This window comes from Neolamprologus multifasciatus, chromosome 1 (assembly GCF_963576455.1).
Source record: "Neolamprologus multifasciatus chromosome 1, fNeoMul1.2, whole genome shotgun sequence".
NCBI lineage: Eukaryota > Metazoa > Chordata > Actinopteri > Cichliformes > Cichlidae > Neolamprologus > Neolamprologus multifasciatus.
This window is the reverse complement of record NC_140439.1, coordinates 36,959,570-36,977,302: the sequence shown is the minus strand read 5'-3', so window position 1 is coordinate 36,977,302 and position 17,733 is coordinate 36,959,570. Positions and strand designations below refer to the sequence as shown.

Genomic DNA, 17,733 nt, shown 5'->3' with positions numbered 1-17,733 from the left:
TCCAAACCCACTGATTTTTCTTCGAGAGCAGGTCTCTTAGAGGCTTGTCTTTTTCGGCCAGTCCTGGGATGAATTTGCCTAATTGGTTAACCATCCCGAGAAAGCTGCGCACTTCACTGACGTTTGATGGCTCTTTCATTTCTGTGATCGCTCTAATTTTGTCTGGGTCTGGCTGTACTCCCTCCGCAGACAAAACGTGTCCGAGGAACTTCACTTCCAGTTTGCTCAGGTCACATTTCTCCAGGTTTAGTGTGACACCGGCCTCTTGCAGTTTATTGAGCACTGTGTGCAGCCTGGCATTGTGCTCCTGCTGATCCTGTCCCCAAATGAGGATGTCATCCATGTGACAAACCACACCTGGCAGCCCATTAAGGATCACTGACATTCTACGCTGAAAATGTTCTGGGGCTGACGCTATTCCAAAGGGAAGTCTGTTAAAGTGGAAGCGCCCAAAGGGTGTAATGAATGTTGTGTAGTGTGCTGACTCTGGTGACAATGGAACCTGCCAGAAGCCTCTGTTTGCGTCTAACTTACTGAAGACTTTTGCTCCCGCCAGGGATCCAAGTGTCTGTTCAACCGAAGGCAGGATGTACTTTTCTCTGCACACTGCTTCATTGAGGTGAGTGAGGTCAACACAAATACGCACAGAGTCGTTTTTTGTTGGCACTGGGACCATACCTGCACACCATTCTGTTGGTTCTTCAACTCTGCTGATTACTCCCATGGACTCCATTCTTTCCAGTTCCCGTTTCACCTTTCCTAACAAAGGGATGGGGACCCGTCTTGGTGTGGCCAGGGAAAAAGGCACAGCATTGGGTTTCAACCTAATCGTATAAGGTTGTTGCATTAAACCTAATCCCTGACACAGCTTTGGGTAGTTCTCATTCAACACATTCATGTCAATACTGTCAGCTCTACACACAAGGTTCAGCTTGACACTAGCTGGCCTGCTTAACAGTGCTATGTGCAAATCTTTGATAATGTACACATTTTCCTGTATTTCCTGTTCACCTTTGCAAATTGTTTCTCTGCTCATACCCAACACATCAAGTGGAGTACCACCTGGACCAAACAGTGGTCTATCTGGTTTACTTAAATCTGTCTCATTTTGGTTTATGCAGTAATACATCTGGGCTGGGATAACAGAGACGTCAGCTCCTGTGTCTATCTTAAATCTAACTTTGTGGTTTCTGATAGTAAGGTCTGCATACCAAGGATCTGAACCTGCGTCTACAGAACCAAGGAACACGGGTGTATCATCACTTTTGTCTGTTTCTATCACATGCACAGATTTAACAGATTTACACACTTTACTGAAGTGTCCTCTTTTACCACATGAGTGACATGTTGCATCTTTTGCTGGGCATTGTCCTTTACCATGCGCAGGGGTTTTCCCACACCTGTAGCATGATCTCCCATTTGGTGTTTTGTCCTTTGTTGTGCATTTACGTTCTCTTCGGGGTTTGAATGTTGAATGCTTTTGTTCCCTGTGCTTCGCTGTCACAGCATCTATTTCCATCTTATTTTCCCCTCTGATGTCTGTCTGTTGTTTTTTGACGACTTCAGACTGCCGGGCCTGATTAACCGCTTTCTCCAATGTCAAATCTTTGTCCATTTGAAGTCTCTCCGCTAAGCTGATGTCCTTCAGACCCACGACGAGGCGATCTCTTATTAACTCATCGTGCAGTGCACCATAACTGCAGTTTTCAGCTAAAGCATAAAGTGCGGTGACAAACGAGTCAACAGTCTCATTAGCTTGCTGTGTTCTTTGATTAAAGCGGGCTCTCTCATAGATAATGTTTTTCCTGGGAACAAAGTACGTATCCAGAGTGTCTCTTACTGCTTGGTACTGCTGCCTTTGTATGTCCGATAAAGCTTGCCCTCGGAGGATATCATCTGCTTCATCCCCCATGCAGTAGATGAGTGTGTTTACCTGGTTAGCCTCTGAGCTAAGGTGCAGGTTGCTTGCAAGTCGAAATCTTTCAAACCTCCTTATCCACTTTTCCCATTGCTGTGGCCTTGAGAAATCAAACAGCTCGGGAGGCTGGATGGTGAATGTGGCATTCGGGGGTAAGTTGGCGTTAGCATTATAGCCGCCGTTAGCTTGCTGGTGGGGCGGTGACGTGCGAGGCTGTGTAGCTGTTGCGCTAGCTCCCGCTTCTTCGTCCGACATCTTATCGTCTGGAGAAAAACTCTTTACCGCTCCCAAAGCCGCTTGCTGTCACTCCCCGATGACAAGGCTTTTACTGCAATCCCACTTCTGACACCATGTCGTGGTTTTAGGCAAGGATTCAAGCGACACCTTGTAGAGCACACAAACTCCGACCTTTATTAATCACTTCCTGTTTCCGAACCCCTTTCACAATAAAACAGGTTATACACAGATTACACCACAGGGCGGGGCCATCTTCTGCAACTGGTTGGGGTGAGAGAAAGAAGATATATTACAAGTGTAATTTTGTTTGGCTCTTTTCTATAAAGACTGATTGTAACAGTTTTTTCATGTGATCCTGTTTTGACTTCAAGTAACCCAAAGGAGCAGTTTTGTGGTCAGTCTGTATCTTTGTGCGCAAGAAAAACAGAACCAGAGATGATATGCAAAGACAATGTTTGCGCAACAAAGCGAGATACACAGCAGCATGCCAGTAAATGCTTTATAACGATGACAACACCTTGAACACATTTGTAAGATACACAGTAACTCCTGACATGCTGAATGTAAACTGAACTTTAGTTTGTTTGTGGTGAAACTCCTCAGGGAGCTCTAACTCCACAGGGAGAGGTCCCGTGAGGGACAAACTGGCTCTTTATCCAGTAGGAGGAGACAGTTTGGCTCTCAGAGCAGGCACCAGGTCGATGCGGGTGGAGGTTAAAACTAACTCTGGCTTTGTTTTGGTTGTTTTTCTCAGCATTAAAGTATGATGCAGCGAAGGAGGAGCGTTACCAGCAGGAGGCCAAGCAGAGGGAACTGCAACGCATCGAGGATGCGCTGCAGATGGCCGCACGCAGGGGTGAGTCAGTCTGACCTCAGTGACACCTGTGGATACCTGTGGATTTTTCTGTTTCCTGCTTTATTTGCCATCTTTGCTCTGCTAAATTTTCCTGTGGTTTTAACTTTCGCTTCCTCCAGTTCACATTTTTCCCACCACACAAACAGGCACAGTTTTAGTTCCTCCACTTGGTGTTTCTGTGAAGAAACCAGAGTCTCAGTTTAGTCCTAGATATTTTTTTCAGGGTATTTTTAAAAAAAAATAAAAATTTAGCACTGAACTTAAATTTTTCTTGCAGGATTGCAAACTAAACAGCTCAAGCTACCAAATAATTCTCATCCCGCATGTGCAGATTCTACCCAGATGTGTGTGTTAAGTGTCAGAGCTTCACCATTAGGTTTCCACTGTGAGGTTTCAGGTCAGAAGTGTCCAAACCAGACCGCCGCAGTGTGTGAATCATGTCCTGCACAGGTGAATGTATTAACATCCTGTTTGTCCCGTTCATGCTGCGTTGGCTGTCAGCATCTCAAACCGGAGATCTGCTGTTCAGTCTGGAGAGCGTGGTTTACAAGGAGCCAGTCAAGGGTAAAGCGCACAGTGCGGCACACACAATGAAACATAAGTTAACACACACAGACACACAGGTCGGCGTCACACACGTGTGTAGGTGCATGCTGACATCAGAAGGTAAGGCTGCATTTCAGAGCTCTTCAGTCCAATAAAAGTCCAGTTTAAAAAAAGCTTCAGATGTTCAGGGATTTGAATTTGAATCATTCTTTGTTTGGTTTTTTTGCCATATTGGTCCATTAATTAGCTGTTTGCCTTTAGTTAATAAACGCACATTATCTCAGAGCTCACTCTGATTATGTCAAGAAATGTAAGAGATGCTAGTTGGTATCTCTGCCATGCAAACATCCCCATCTGTCCTCTGGGGCTTGCAGATGTTGTGGAGTTTGGTTTTAGTGTTGAATGTGTGGGCTCTTCTGCTGCTGCTTCCCGCACACTGTGTGCTTTCGGGCTTTTCTCACACTAACTGCCGTCTCTTCCTTTAACGCTGCCAAAGTCCCAAAAGGACGTAAAAAACACAAAAAGCACAAAAAAGCCTTGAAGAAGCTGAAACGACACGACCACAAAGAAGGTGAGTTTCACATTTTCACTGAGTTTGTGCTTTAAAACAGGCGCCTGGTCCTTTTGTTTGGATCAACCATTCAGAATGATGTTACTCAGCAATGGTCTCATAAGTTGTAACAGAGAGTGATTATCCTTTAACTTATACCATTAATGAAGCAAACTTTTATCATTCTAGGACCCGGGAGCACTTTTATAAAGTGGTTCATGCAGAGTGTTGATCTCACGAGAGACACCAGTGTTCATGTCAGGTTAATAATACACATATAAGATCTTAAATCTTCTGACAGGAGTTGGGCAGACTGCCGTGCAGCCTCCCTTTTTAGGCTGTTAGGTTGTTAAGTGATGAGCTGGACATGAATAGAGAGCACTGTGGAGGACCTAATTCCTGATTTGTGAATGCTCGACTCTTCCTGTGACTTCTCTGCTCCTTCTTTCTCTCTGATCTTTGAGCTTTTGCTAGCTGCTCTGTTAAACTGCTCTGCTGTCCCCTCTACCTTACCTCACAGGTGTGTCTGAGTCACTACAGTCCTGTTTTTAAGCTGAGTGGACTCAGTACTGCAAACAGTTCTTCATACTAGTTCAGTGAAATCATTTATTTTTGTTTAAGACATTTTTCCTGTAAGGCCCCAATCACACATGCCTAGAGACCCACCCGGAAACCACTGGTTGCTAGGAGAAAATGTGTAATGCCAGCCACATAGTGAGTGAAAAACCTCATCTTTGTAGTGGCGCCATGAGGTCACCAACAGCTCGCTAGGCCTGTGTGACAGGGGCTTCAGGGACTGTCTCTTTGCAGTCTATATATTGGATATTTGGATGGTTATGCAGTGTGTTTTCACGTTTAAATTCTGGTAAAGGTGTTCAGTGTTGTTTAATATGCCAGGTGGTACCACCAGCCTGCACCCACCTGGTCACTTGATCAACACAAAACCTGTTGGTCCTCAAAATATTACACTAAACAAACTGATACCACTATTATAAATATTCTAGAAAGATTGCAGTTTTGCTGTTAATTATTTTTGGCCATTTTTATATGGTAGTGAAAATCTGATCTGTGAAGAGGTGTAGGTCAGTGTGAAATCACAATTTCAGGATCTCTGTTACATATTGGTTTCTTGGACCTGCCTTTTAAAGCTCAGAATTTTTTTTTATGAATGAACAGAAACAAACCATCTGTATCCAACATGAAGTAAAAATTGTATGAATCCAAGTAAGTAAGACTCACTCTTTATACGGTTTATTGTTTCAGACAAACCCAAGGAAGAAAAGAAGGACACGTTTGCGGAGAAAATGGCCACTCAGGTGATTAAAAACCTGCAGGTGAACATCAGCAGCATCCACTTGCGCTACGAAGATGACGTAAGTACTGATCCAGGTTCAAATCCGGATGCTCGTTAAGGTGAGTCAGCTCATGTCTGCTCTGTTTTGTTTCAGCTGTCGGATCCACAGCGCCCCCTGTCTATGGGAGTGACGCTGTCAGAGCTCAGCCTTAAGGTAACATATACGCACACACACTTCCAGCTACCTGTGCAGTTGCTGTTGGTACATCGCTGTGTTTTCTTTGGTTTTTTTTAGACCACTGATGCGACCTGGAAAGAGTGCATCCTGAACGAGGCAGCGAAGATCATCTATAAGGTGACAGATGCTCTGCTTGCCCTCTAATTCTGTGTTCCTTGTTATCTGATGTTTGTAAGCTTGAAGCTTAAGTTGCACGTCACCTGTGTGAAGGATGCAGAATAGCTCATCGGTCATGTGATGTGGATGGATCCATGATTTTGATTGGTGCTGTTTACATGTTTACCGCAGCTTGGCAGTCTGAAGTCTCTCTGCGCCTACTGGAACGTCAACAGTCCGATCTTTTACAAAGGATCGTGGGAGGACATCGTGGTGAGTTGGGAACAGAGTCATCTGATTTGAGCTGTCTGTGAAGGTTCTCAGTCATCCAGATCATCGTAGTCAAAGGAGCTTGCAAAGAAAAGCGTCTGGACTTCTTTAAGTTGCTTGAAGACGTTTCACCTCTCATCCGAGAAGCTTCTTCAGTTCTAAGGTCAAATGGTGGAGAGTCCCAGATATAAACCTAGTGGGAGTTTCCCCCCACAGAGGGACAAAAGGACCCCCTGATGATCCTCTAATCACCACATTGTTAAGTCTGTGTTTTGGAGTTTTGACCTAACAATGTGGTGTTTGCTGTACAGTGCAGCGAGGAATGCCCAGACCTCTACATTGGAGAGACCAAACAGCCACTTCACAAGCGCATGGCACAACATAGAAGAGCGACCTCCACAGGACAAGACTCAGCTGTCCATCTGCATATAAAGGTCAAAGGTCACTCTTTCGAGGATGCCAATGTTCACATTTTGGACAGAGAGGACAGATGGTTTGAAAGAGTGAAAGAATGAAAAGCATCTATGTCCACTGTGAGCGACCATCTTTGAACAGAGGCGGTGGTTTACGACACCAACTCTCTGCCATCTATAATCCAGTTTTGAGATCCCTTCCCAGACGCCTTAACGCCCACTCACATCCTGGGCCATCTGACCTCAGGAAATCACATGATAAGGTGGGGCCAGGTTTCACAATGAACTCACCCGAAACCCTGGCTGATTGGGACCCACACCCAGTTTCACACCTTGGCTCAGGTGATTAGAGGATCATCAGGGGGTCCTTTTGTCCCTCTGTGGGGGGAAACTCCCACTAGGTTTATATCTGGGACTCTCCACCATTTGACCTTAGAACTGAAGAAGCTTCTCGGATGAAGGTGAAACGTCTTCAAGTAACTTAAAGAAGTCCAGACGCTTTTCTTTGCAAGCTCCTTTGACTGATTTGAGCTGATTCTTAATTAACAATAAAAAATATAACAAGAATAAAAAGTAAAAATAAAACTAATGATAAGTGAAAAGAGAGAAACTGATACACGTGTCATTCCACTCGACCACTCCAGGATTTTAAATTGGAGATTTTATTTTATTTTATTTTTTAATTTAATAAGCCTTCACCTTCATATCTATTATGACTATTTTCAGGGTTACTGCAGAGTACATTCTTATTCTAAGGCATGTAAATGTTAACTACAGCTATAAAGCTGTTGCTTAGTCCTAAATCTTTAATTTAATTTGAGCAAATAATGAGGTAATCGTCATCATTTCATGGAGTCATCCAGTGATCCCTATGTTGGTTACAGCCATAAAGGGAGACACTGTAAGTTGCATTAATTTCAACAGTTTGCAAGATGAGAGCCACAAATGTACGTAACTGTCAGCCGAGTGACCCTTAATCTGTTGTCAGAGGAAACATTCACACTCATCGTCTGTCTCCTCCTCTCGTGCAGGGCCAGCTAAAATCTGGGATTTGCACTAAGGACCAGGAGCTTCCTCACTATCAGTACAGTGAGTTCAACACTTCTTTTAAAAGGAGGAACAGCATTCACATAGTTCAGCCTCCCTGTTGTGTTGCATGTCTGTATTTACCGTCTTACACTCAGTGAAATCCACACAAATTTCACCCATAAATATTTTTCTCCCTGAAGTTTTCAAACCAATCTTCGCTTCGGCTAAAATATGCATCAACCCGAGCGCTGAGCTGGAGCTGAAGAGTCCGAAGGCAGATCTTCAGCTGGAGGTCCAGAGCATTGCCATCGAGATGACCAAACCACAGGTAATATGAGACCAAGATGGGAGGCATAGACAGGTGAGACTGTTCTCTAAACATTCCCCTCGGATTCCTATACAGTACCTCACCATGGTGGAGCTGCTGGAGTCCATTGACTGCATGGTGAAGAACGCCCCCTACAGGAAGTTCAGGCCGGACGTCCCAGTCAAAGGAAATGTCAAACTCTGGTCTGTTTTGTAAAGTTTCCAATTCGGAGATGATCAGTGAACAAAATCGACTCAGAAACTCACAAACATTTGCTTCCTCTGCCTCTCTCAGGTGGAAGTACGGCGTCAACAGCGTTACGGAGGTCCACATCCACCCTCTTTCACACACGTGGTCCTGGTCTAGCATTCAACGTCATCGGGAGAACCTGAAGGCTTACAAGAACGCCTACAAGACCAAACTGCTGAGCCAAGGCAAAGTGAGCCAGGAAACCGAGCAACAAGTCCAGGTAAAGGTGTCTGTGTACAGCAGCGCCAAGCTTAAACAGAGCGCACACCCAACAGAAACCACAGTCGCTCATATGTAGCTGACCAATCTCCACCAATTACACAAAGCACTCTGTAATCTTCCACCACTCTGCTGAAGATGACGAAGATGACGTAACTTAAGATCACTTTAAAAGAAAATTCCAGTCATGTGTTTGATTTCTGCTTTTTTGCCTTAGTTACTGAATGTAACTAATGAATCCTAATTATGAGTATTTTGGCCGCCAATAAGAAAGAAGCTGAACTTTGCTCACACCTACTCCTGCTGCTGTTTGCTCCTCCAGGATCTCGAGAAAGTTCTGGATGTTTTCAACATCACTCTGGGCCGACAACAGGCGCACATGGAGGTAAACACAATGACTGAAATTAGACCAGAGGAGAGTTCAGGCTAGCTATACGCCATATGCTCGTCTTCCACCTGCAGGTGATCAGATCAGGACAGAAGGTGGCAGCAAAGAAGGCGGCGGCGGGACAAAAGCAGGGAGGAGGTTTCTTCAGCGGCTTATTTGGGAGGAAGGCTAAAAAGGAGGAGCAGGCGGCAGAGGAGAGCAAAGAGCCGGAGAGTAAGTGATATTCAGATTCGCCTTAAAAACCTCGCTCCGTCCAAACTGGCGGCTGAAAGCGTGTCTGTCGTTGTTCAGGTTCAGGACTCGACCAAATCATGACCGCAGAGGAGAAGGAAAAGCTGTACACAGCCATCGGGTACAGTGGCAGCTCTCACAATCTGGCTTTACCCAAAAAGGTAAACACACCTGCAATCTGCATGCTTGTGGGCTTTGTAGATGATAAGTTCAAGTTTAACCGTGTGAGGTGTCTATGCAAAGGAGCATTTTTATTTTAAATATTCTACATGCTTCTACAATCATGCTACAGCGTCCTCACTCAGCGGCTGACTAATTATCGACATATTGTTCGTTTTTCATCATTTACACGCCCACAAATGTCAAATGAAGCAGATTTAAAAATACCCGACTCTACTTGAAGCAGGACCCAGACTTTTTGGTAACACCGAGCTGGCGTGAACTTGTCTGTTTCAGTATGTAGCTGTGATCGTCAATTTCCAGCTACTGAGGACTTCGGTCACGGTCAGAGAGGAACCCAATGTACCAGAAATCCTCAAGGTCCAGATGATCGACCTCAAGACAAAAATCTCTCAGAGGCCCGGAGCTCAGGCCATCAGGTCAGGGGTTTTTATTTTACACACATGAAATAAATCAACCTGCTGAAATCTTCTAGTGCTACTTTTGGTGGAAGGTGCTGTCTGTTTAAATGGCTGGGGGTGTCCACATATCCATGTCAGTCTGACTCGTATTTGTATCGACCCTGCTCTGCTGCAGGGTGGAGACGACCTTGCAGCACTGGTATGTTACTGGTTTGCAGCAGCAGGGGGCGACGCCCTCACTCATCGCCTCGATGGGCGACTCGTCCTCGTCTCTGCTCAGCGTTTTGTTCGAGTTGAACCCCGAGGAAAGCACTGGTGACCAGCTGCTCAGAGTCGAGTCTCAGCCTGTGGAGATCATCTATGATGCGGTAATCGTTCTGATCACGTTTGCCTTAAACCACCTTTCACAGTAAATGAAAGCTGCTTCTCTTTCGTGTGTTATTTAGTTTCTGTTAGTCTTTCTGGTGTCTGTTTCTTCTTCTTCCTTCTTCTTTCTTCCTTCTTCTCCTTCTTCTTCCTCCTTCTTCTTCTTCCTTCTTCTTCCTTCCTTCCTTCCTTCCTTCCTTCTCCTCCTTCTTCCTCCTTCTTCTTTTTCCTTCTCCTTCTTCTTCTTTCTTCTTCCTTCTTCCTCCTTCTTCTTTCTTCCTTCTTCTCCTTCTTCTTCCTCCTCCTTCTTCTTCCTTCTTCTTCCTTCCTTTCTTCCTTCCTTCCTTCCTTCTCCTTCTTCTTCCTCCTTCTTCCTTCTTCTTTTTCCTTCTCCTTCTTCTTCCTCCTTCTTCCTTCTTCCTCCTTCTTCTTTCTTCTTCTTCTTCTTTCTTCTTCTTCCTTCTTCTTCCTTCTTCCTTCTTCTTCTTCATCCTTCTTCTTCTTCCTTCTTCTTCCTTCTTTCTTCTTCCTTCTTTCTTCTTTCTTCTTCCTCCTTCTTCTTTCTTCTTCCTCCTTCTTCTTCCTTCTTCTTTTTCCTTCTTCTTCTTCTTCCTCCTTCTTCTTTCTTCCTCCTTCTTCTTTTTCCTTCTTCTTCTTCCTCCTTCTTCTTTTTCCTTCTTCTTCTTCCTCCTTCTTCTTTTTCCTTCTTCTTCTTCCTCCTTCTTCTTTTTCCTTCTTCTTCTTCCTCCTTCTTCTTTTTCCTTCTTCTTCTTCTTCCTCCTTCTTCTTTTTTCTTCTTCTTCTTCCTCCTTCTTCTTTTTCCTTCTTCTTCTTCCTCCTTCTTCTTTTTCCTTCTTCTTCTTTCTCCTTCTTCTTCTTCCTCCTTCTTCTTTTTCCTTCTTTTCCTTCTTTTTCCTCCTTCTTCTTTCTTCTTCCTCCTCCTTCTTCTTCCTCCTCCTCCTTCTTCTTCTTCTTCTTCTTCTTCTTCTTCTTCTTCTTCAACCCATTTAAGTGTCTCTGGGAAGTCAAAGATGGTTGTTTCTTATGACTTCTCTCTCTCTCTCTCTCTGTTTTTATCCTTCAGCTGACAGTCAACAGTATCGTCGACTTCTTTAAGACAGAGAAAGGTGTGGATCTGGAGGTCCTGACCACGGCCACACTCTCCAAACTGGAGGAGATCAAAGAGAAAACTGCCACAGGTCAGTAACTATTTTCTGTTCAAACCAGCAGTTACGGTGGAGGAGGGGTCCAATGTCCTCACCGCTGAACAGGTTATGTAGTCCTATGATGATCAGGACTGTTGGGTCCATACCAGGACTTTAACCTCCTAGGACCTGGCGTCCACATATGTGGACATCACATTTTGGGTTATTTAGACCAAAATACTCAATTTTGCTCTACAAGGGCCTGATATCCACTTACGAGGACATTATCCTGCTACTGTTCTATCGAAATTTTAAACAAATATCCTCATATGTGGCTCTTATTTTTCTTAGAAACAAAAATCAGGGAAAAAAACAACCTGGTAATTCTTTGTTTTTACATTCATCGGGTCCCAATCAGCCCAAATATCAAAGAGAAATTAAAAATGCATGCTGTGGAAGAGTTCAGGTCTTAGGAGGTTAAGGGATTCATGTCTCTGCAGGTTTGTCTCACATGATTGAGACCAGAAAGGTCCTGGACCTGAGGATCGAGTTGAAACCGTCCTATCTGCTGCTGCCAAAGTCGGGCTTCTACAGCAGCACGGCGGACCTCATTATCGTGGACTTTGGCTGCTTTCAGGTCAGTTCTTTTAGTTTTACCCCTGCTTTTAAGATGAAAATACCTTTTTTATAATATTTTCATGATGATAAGCAGTTTCTTTAATATTCTCTAACTATAAAAATAATAAATACACATACTGACCTTAAGAAAGTCAGCTGTGATCGTAAAAATTTCCGTTACAGTACAGTTTAAGTTCTGGATATTTTACAGTTTTCCTAAATTGCTGGTGTGCCCGGGTTTTTGCCTTTATAGAACTGGCTTCATACATGTTTTGTGGTTTGACCTTACAGCTTGTAGTGCAACAGATAAGACAACAGCGTGAGTGTTTACAGGCCTGCACTACAGCCTGTCTCTTAACACCAGTGTGTATTTGTTGGTCTGTAGTTAAACAGTGTTGAGCAGAGCGGCATCCGGTCGTCCACTTCCTCCTTCTCGTCTCTGGAGGAAATCATGGATCGAGCCTATGACAGATACAGCGTGAAGCTGAGCCGAGTTCAAGTGCTTTACAGCAAGTCAGGTACATCAGCGCACAACAACAGAGCTACACATACACAAAAGTGCAAGTATTGAATACATATAAGTAGGGATGCACCGATACCGATACTGGTATCGGGTATCGGGGCCGATACTGCAAAATGTGTGTGTACTCATACTCGTAAAAGTTAACCGATACCATGAACCGATACTAACTTATTTCATTAATCAGAGGGTGGCTTGTCATTTTTGTTGTAGTTTTTTAGATTGGCCACTAGGGGGACAGACCGCGCTAAACAGGCACAGGGTTAGGCGAGTCAGACTGGCAGCTCCAGATAAAAAAGAGAAACTGGAGGTTGCTGTAGCTAGGCTAAACAAAATGTCAGCAGTGTGGACCGGAACAGCCAACTTTAACTCAGGTTTTGGAAAAGCGCTGAAAAATGTCAAGAGAAAATCCACGGGCAGTTAAAATAACAGAGGCTCTGACTCATTTTATCGCTCTGGATGACCAGCCAATGCCAGTCGTGGAAAACATAGGATTGCACCGTCTTCTCAGCATACTCGAGCTGCGATATGAAATTCCCAACCGCCCACACATCAGGGAGATAATGGTGCCAAAACTTTCTAAAGAGGTAAAGACAAGCAGTGTGTGCGCGATGTAGGTCCTTGGTTTAACGGCACAGTGGACTGATGATCCACGGGCAGATGGGGAGTTCGTTTGTCAATGCCAAATACTTTCATTATTTTGTTTGTTTGTTTACAATATGGACACTCTGCAACAATTTAAACGTTTATTTTATTCTCAAACCAATAATTTAACAGAAGTGCTTATTTTTCACATTAAATTTTTTTGTGGTCACTTTTATTAAGATATTATTTATTATCGGCAGAGAATAAAATAAAACCTGTCTTCCAATTCATTGCGTGTGTGTGTGTGTGTGTGTGTGGTAGAAGTATCAATTTTTGTACTCTGTATCGGCAAGTACTCAGATCCAAGTATCGGTTTGAAAAAAATGGTATCGTTGCATCCCTACATATAAGGCTTATAAGTACCAGCTCATTCACCATATTTATGTTAATGAGCAGGTGTACCTAACAAAGTGGCCAGTAGGTGAACTGTGTTTTCTCAGGTTACATCTGTTATCATTTTTAGTTAATTTGTCGTGACCTGATTCCAGGTGAGGCTTGGAAACTAGCACGGCAGCAGGGTTCTTCATTCCAACACATCCTCCAGCCGATGGATCTCACTCTCAGTTTGGCCAAGTGCATGGTGGAAAAGGATGCCAGGATGCCCAGGTATGATTCCCACCGGTGAACAGGCGTTCAAATCTTCTGCTGACTCACCTGTGCACGTTATCCGAATCGTTTCTGGCGTTTCAGGTTTAAGGTATCGGGCGAGCTGCCTTTGCTACACGTTAAGATCTCAGACCAGAAGATCCACAGTGTCCTCGAGCTGGTCGACGGCATCCCTCTACCCAACGTGGACTCCTCGCCATCCACCCCAACGCTGAAGGTACGTTTGGTGCAGACCGTTCGTCTTGCAGCTATGCACTAATATAGAAAGGATATATTGGGATTGGAGGAGTGAGTGATGATGGGAAACTTCAGAGCAAAAACATTTGGGGGGTGGTAGAGACAGGTGAAAGTTTGGGGAGTGATGGGGAGGTCAAGGGTGAGGACTGAGGGATGTTAGAGGGATTGCAGAGAGAACTTTGGGGAGTGAGAGTTACCTGCACTTCGATGTTTAGCTGACCGTGTTTGGGCGATTCTTGTTGTAGGTCTTACCGTTGGTGGAGGTGAGACCGCGAGCACTTGACCTTCACCCCACCCTCCTCGACACCGTGGAAACCGGTAAGTGCTCGGTGCATTTCGACTGACTATTGTTTTTTAACAAATTAAAAGCTTTAAAGCGACGCCGTACGACACTGTGGGCTGTGACTGACGCTGTCGTGCGTGATTTGTGTTCAGATTCGGATGAAGACACCAGTGAGAAATCAACAGATGAGGATCATCAGCGCTCGACTGTGGAGGATCTCACTGATGTTCACTTCAAGTTTGAAGTCAAAGAGGTGCGTGTATGTTTGGCTCTCATGTCAGGTCATCATGCGACCCAGGAGGAGGGGGTGGGGTGTCCTAGTGTTAAATGAGAGCGTGTGACCGAGCAGCGTGCGATGTGTTCAGGTGCTGGTGGAGCTGACCCGGCAGGTGGAACAGGAAAAGACTTTCCTGTCCTTCAGTATCTGTAACCTGGGAGCCGAAGGGAAGAAACGAAGCTTCGACCTGAGCGTCACCTCGTATCTGCAACGAGTCATGCTCGACTACTGTGACCTGCCAGGTAGCACAGATGCTATTAGCATCATAATTTAAACTAATTCTTTTGTGTTGTGTACCTGTTCATAGTCGTGATATTTTTGTTCTTTTTTTTTAATGTGTTTTTGTTGTTTCAGGTGGTACAAAACAGCCTCTCCACCTGATCAGCTCCTCGGAGCAGGGCACCAACCTGCTGAAGGTGGAGTTCATCAAGGTAAGATTAAACCCACCACCAGCGGACTCACCTGTTTGCTCTACACGTAGTACTGGATCTCACTGCTGGTGATCCTGCTCCTCAGATATTTCACTCATTTTAGGACATGGACACACTTACACTGCCATAGGGGGTCATTTCTTCTCTGTATGTATTATTGTAGGATCTACTGTATAATATAAAGCACCTTGAGGCGACTGTTGTGATTTGGCGCTATATAAATAAAATTGAATTGAATTGAATTGAACCCCCTATGAGCAGCACTTTGGCGACAGTGGGAAGGAAAAACTCGCTTTTAACAGGAAGAAACCTCCAGCAGAACCAGGCTCAGGGAGGGGCGGGGCCATCTGCTGTGATTGGTTGGAGAGAGAGAAGGAAGACAGGATAAAGACATGCTGTGGAAGAGAGACAGAGGTTAATAACAAGTATGACTGAATGCAGAGACGTCTATTTACACATAATAGACACACAGATTTGGGACAGGTCACAATCATGTAGTAAGTGGAGTTGTGGTGTGACTGAAGATTGTGTTGATGTGGCCAAAAATGGCTCAGAACACCACAGTTCAGATCGTTTTGCCTGGCGCTGTATCAGTCCTGTGACATAGTCAGAGTTAGGGGTGGGTTTTAATAATCGAGTCACTGATTAAAATTGATTCTGGCTTGGATAACGTGATATCGATTGATTAAAATCCTGAATCGATTTTTTTTTTTTATTATATATATATATATATATAAATGTATTTTGCCCAAAATGCCAGAATCTCAGGTGAAACGTCACAAAACCTCGACAACCACCAAACATTTAAAACAGTAAATGAGAGCAGGTACACGGCTTCTGCACAAAGACGTAAACACACAGCGCGGACCCGTGAGAATCAGTGAGATGTCGCCTTTCTCACCCGACGGCACGGACACGGTCGGGGCTGAAAGCCGACAGCTCGCTGATTCTGATGTTTCGGCAGGTCCGCGCTTTGTGTTCACGCCCTTTATGCGCTGATTCTAAAGCTGTTAGTTTGATCTCCCTCCAAACAATATTGACCGAACCAGCAGCAAAAGAAGATCCAAACTACGCTTCACATAAACATCGTCATGAATTCACTCTGACTTTTGCTGTTTTGCTTCCACCAGGATAAAATCACACTTCATGCACAGCTCTCTCTCTCTCTCTCTCTTTCTACTTCAAGAACAGTTTCCCGTCTAAAAATCTGTTTTCTGCATTATTCGCTTGCTTGTTACGCACAAGTCTACGTTGTTTACAGCGCTGTCGACCGCTGTTTTATTTTCCTTTTACTTACTTCCGAAAAGAAAACCTAATTTCTGCCGTTCAATACTGAACAAATTTAAACTTTTTAAAATGATAGAAAATGCAAAACGCCATGTCTCTAATAAAACCGCTGTAACGTCAGAGGTAACGTTCATATGTTGATTAATGGTTTTCTTTCGTTTTTGATGTACTGCAGAATATTTTTATAAAATCCCAGACTAGGAAAATCACCTTCATGTTTTTCTGTGTTTTATCTTCAGCTACTTTGACACAAAGGCCTCTGCTGTGATGCTCCCACCTTTGATAAAGTCAAAATATGTAAATGTACTGATCTGAATTATAATATTTCTGACTGTCTGAGGCAAAATTTCCCAGATTCAAATAGAATTGAATTGAATTTAATCGTGGATCAAATCGATTCGGGACCTTGTGAATTGGAATCGAATCGATTCTAGAAATCAGTGACGATACCCAGCCCTAGTCAGAATCGGCCTTTTATCCAGCAAACAGAAACATGAACCCGCTGAACGTGTTTTTGTGTCTCTGTGCTCCCGCAGGCCGACCCCGGCGGTCCCAACTTCCAGACACTGTTTGAAAACACTGAGCAGACGCTGAAGGTGAGTGGGCGAGCGGTTCTTTTATTCCACTGTTAAAATCAGCATTTAGTCATTCAGTTTATGACTTTTTTTTTTTGTTCTTAATACAAACAACACAAACATGTGACTCGACATTTGTTGGTCATTCAGGGATTATTATAAGTGCTTTAAAAAGTGTGGGTCTGGATGTTTTATCTCTTAAACAAATAGTGGCTCGCAGTCAGTCGGTTCATGATGTCATGCTTCCTCTCAGGTGTCTCTGTACTGCTGTTTCAGGTGGAGTTTTCTTCTCTGGACTTCCTCCTTCACACTAAAGCTCTACTCTCAACCATCAATTACCTGAACAACGCCATGCCGTCACAGTTCAGCGGAGACAAAGACAAAGACGTCAAAAAGCAGGTGGAGAAGACGGGAAAGAGCCGGACAGGTGAGGCTTAACCGTCCGGTTACAGGTGTGTCTTGAATGATCTTCATCTGACAGGATATGATTCTCGTTTTCTGCAGTATCTAAAGGAGCTAAGGATGCAGGAATATTCAATTTCAAGTTGGTCGCCATGTTGGGTTGTTTCCATGTGGAGGTGTGTGATGACCGCCGTAGCATCGCTGACATCAGAGTCCAAGGTGCGAACGCTTGAGCTGAAGCGAGAGTTAAAAGCACGGGCACGCTGACGACACACGATGAAGCATAAATTGTGGTCGTGTGACCTCTCTGCAGGAATCGACGCGTCTGTGTTGGTGCAGCCGAAGGAGACGGAGGTGTTCGCACGGCTGCGAGACATCGTGGTCACAGACGTCAACCCCAATACCATCCACAGAAAGGTCTGCAGCAGGAAAACTTGCTGGAATACTTTGTTTCCAAAGTGTATTTGTACATGTGATATTTTTGTGTACTATTTATGTAGTGATGCAAAACTGTGCAGCTCACCCCCCCTTTCTTTCCCGCAGGTCTGCTCACAGTAGGAGATGCTTTGTATCTCATTGTACATGTGTATAGTGACAATAAAAGGCTTTCTATTGTATTCTATTCTAAAGACAGTAGAAAGACAGACTTCTCAGATCATTAAGTAGGATGTTTAACATTGATTTCAAGTGGATTACTCATTTCCAGCTCTATATTTTCATCCTTGAACTCCACTAAGGTTGTTTTTTATTACTCGCACTATAAAATCCTGCATCCCTTTATGAGCCTGAAACAAGCTGCTTAACTGCCCTTCCTTTAAGGCCAGCTTTCTGCAGCATCAGCATGTGGATCCGGCTGCTGTTCTGTCAGCCACAGCTGGTTCCCTGAGACAACCATAACAGAGAGATCCATTCTCACTGA

The 17,733-nt window shown here is 44.2% G+C and overlaps 2 protein-coding genes across 10 annotated transcripts in view; one reads left to right on the top strand and one right to left on the bottom strand.

Annotated features, from left to right (window-relative positions):
• vps13c (vacuolar protein sorting 13 homolog C) overlaps window positions 1–17,733 on the top strand; it is a 68,246-nt gene that overhangs the window by 6,913 nt on the left and 43,600 nt on the right. For 6 of the 9 annotated variants that reach the window (XM_085182901.1, XM_085182975.1, XM_085182812.1 and 3 more), the window contains 29 exons: window positions 2,910–3,011; window positions 3,513–3,575; window positions 4,054–4,128; window positions 5,371–5,480; window positions 5,556–5,615; window positions 5,697–5,756; window positions 5,928–6,008; window positions 7,450–7,507; window positions 7,648–7,775; window positions 7,851–7,957; window positions 8,049–8,223; window positions 8,545–8,607; window positions 8,685–8,823; window positions 8,902–9,002; window positions 9,298–9,440; window positions 9,598–9,790; window positions 10,873–10,987; window positions 11,434–11,570; window positions 11,937–12,069; window positions 13,205–13,322; window positions 13,407–13,539; window positions 13,805–13,877; window positions 13,995–14,095; window positions 14,208–14,361; window positions 14,474–14,550; window positions 16,374–16,433; window positions 16,689–16,839; window positions 16,917–17,033; window positions 17,128–17,231. In XM_085182901.1, coding sequence (XP_085039027.1) covers window positions 2,910–3,011; window positions 3,513–3,575; window positions 4,054–4,128; window positions 5,371–5,480; window positions 5,556–5,615; window positions 5,697–5,756; window positions 5,928–6,008; window positions 7,450–7,507; window positions 7,648–7,775; window positions 7,851–7,957; window positions 8,049–8,223; window positions 8,545–8,607; window positions 8,685–8,823; window positions 8,902–9,002; window positions 9,298–9,440; window positions 9,598–9,790; window positions 10,873–10,987; window positions 11,434–11,570; window positions 11,937–12,069; window positions 13,205–13,322; window positions 13,407–13,539; window positions 13,805–13,877; window positions 13,995–14,095; window positions 14,208–14,361; window positions 14,474–14,550; window positions 16,374–16,433; window positions 16,689–16,839; window positions 16,917–17,033; window positions 17,128–17,231 — 3,131 coding nt within the window. The remainder of the gene's footprint in view (window positions 1–2,909; window positions 3,012–3,512; window positions 3,576–4,053; window positions 4,129–5,370; window positions 5,481–5,555; window positions 5,616–5,696; window positions 5,757–5,927; window positions 6,009–7,449; window positions 7,508–7,647; window positions 7,776–7,850; window positions 7,958–8,048; window positions 8,224–8,544; window positions 8,608–8,684; window positions 8,824–8,901; window positions 9,003–9,297; window positions 9,441–9,597; window positions 9,791–10,872; window positions 10,988–11,433; window positions 11,571–11,936; window positions 12,070–13,204; window positions 13,323–13,406; window positions 13,540–13,804; window positions 13,878–13,994; window positions 14,096–14,207; window positions 14,362–14,473; window positions 14,551–16,373; window positions 16,434–16,688; window positions 16,840–16,916; window positions 17,034–17,127; window positions 17,232–17,733) is intronic. The other 3 variants (XM_085183120.1, XM_085183344.1, XM_085183196.1) reach the window with 1 other exon arrangement.
• agrp (agouti related neuropeptide) overlaps window positions 1–17,733 on the bottom strand; it is a 35,488-nt gene that overhangs the window by 15,835 nt on the left and 1,920 nt on the right. The gene's annotated exons all lie outside the window — the stretch shown is intronic.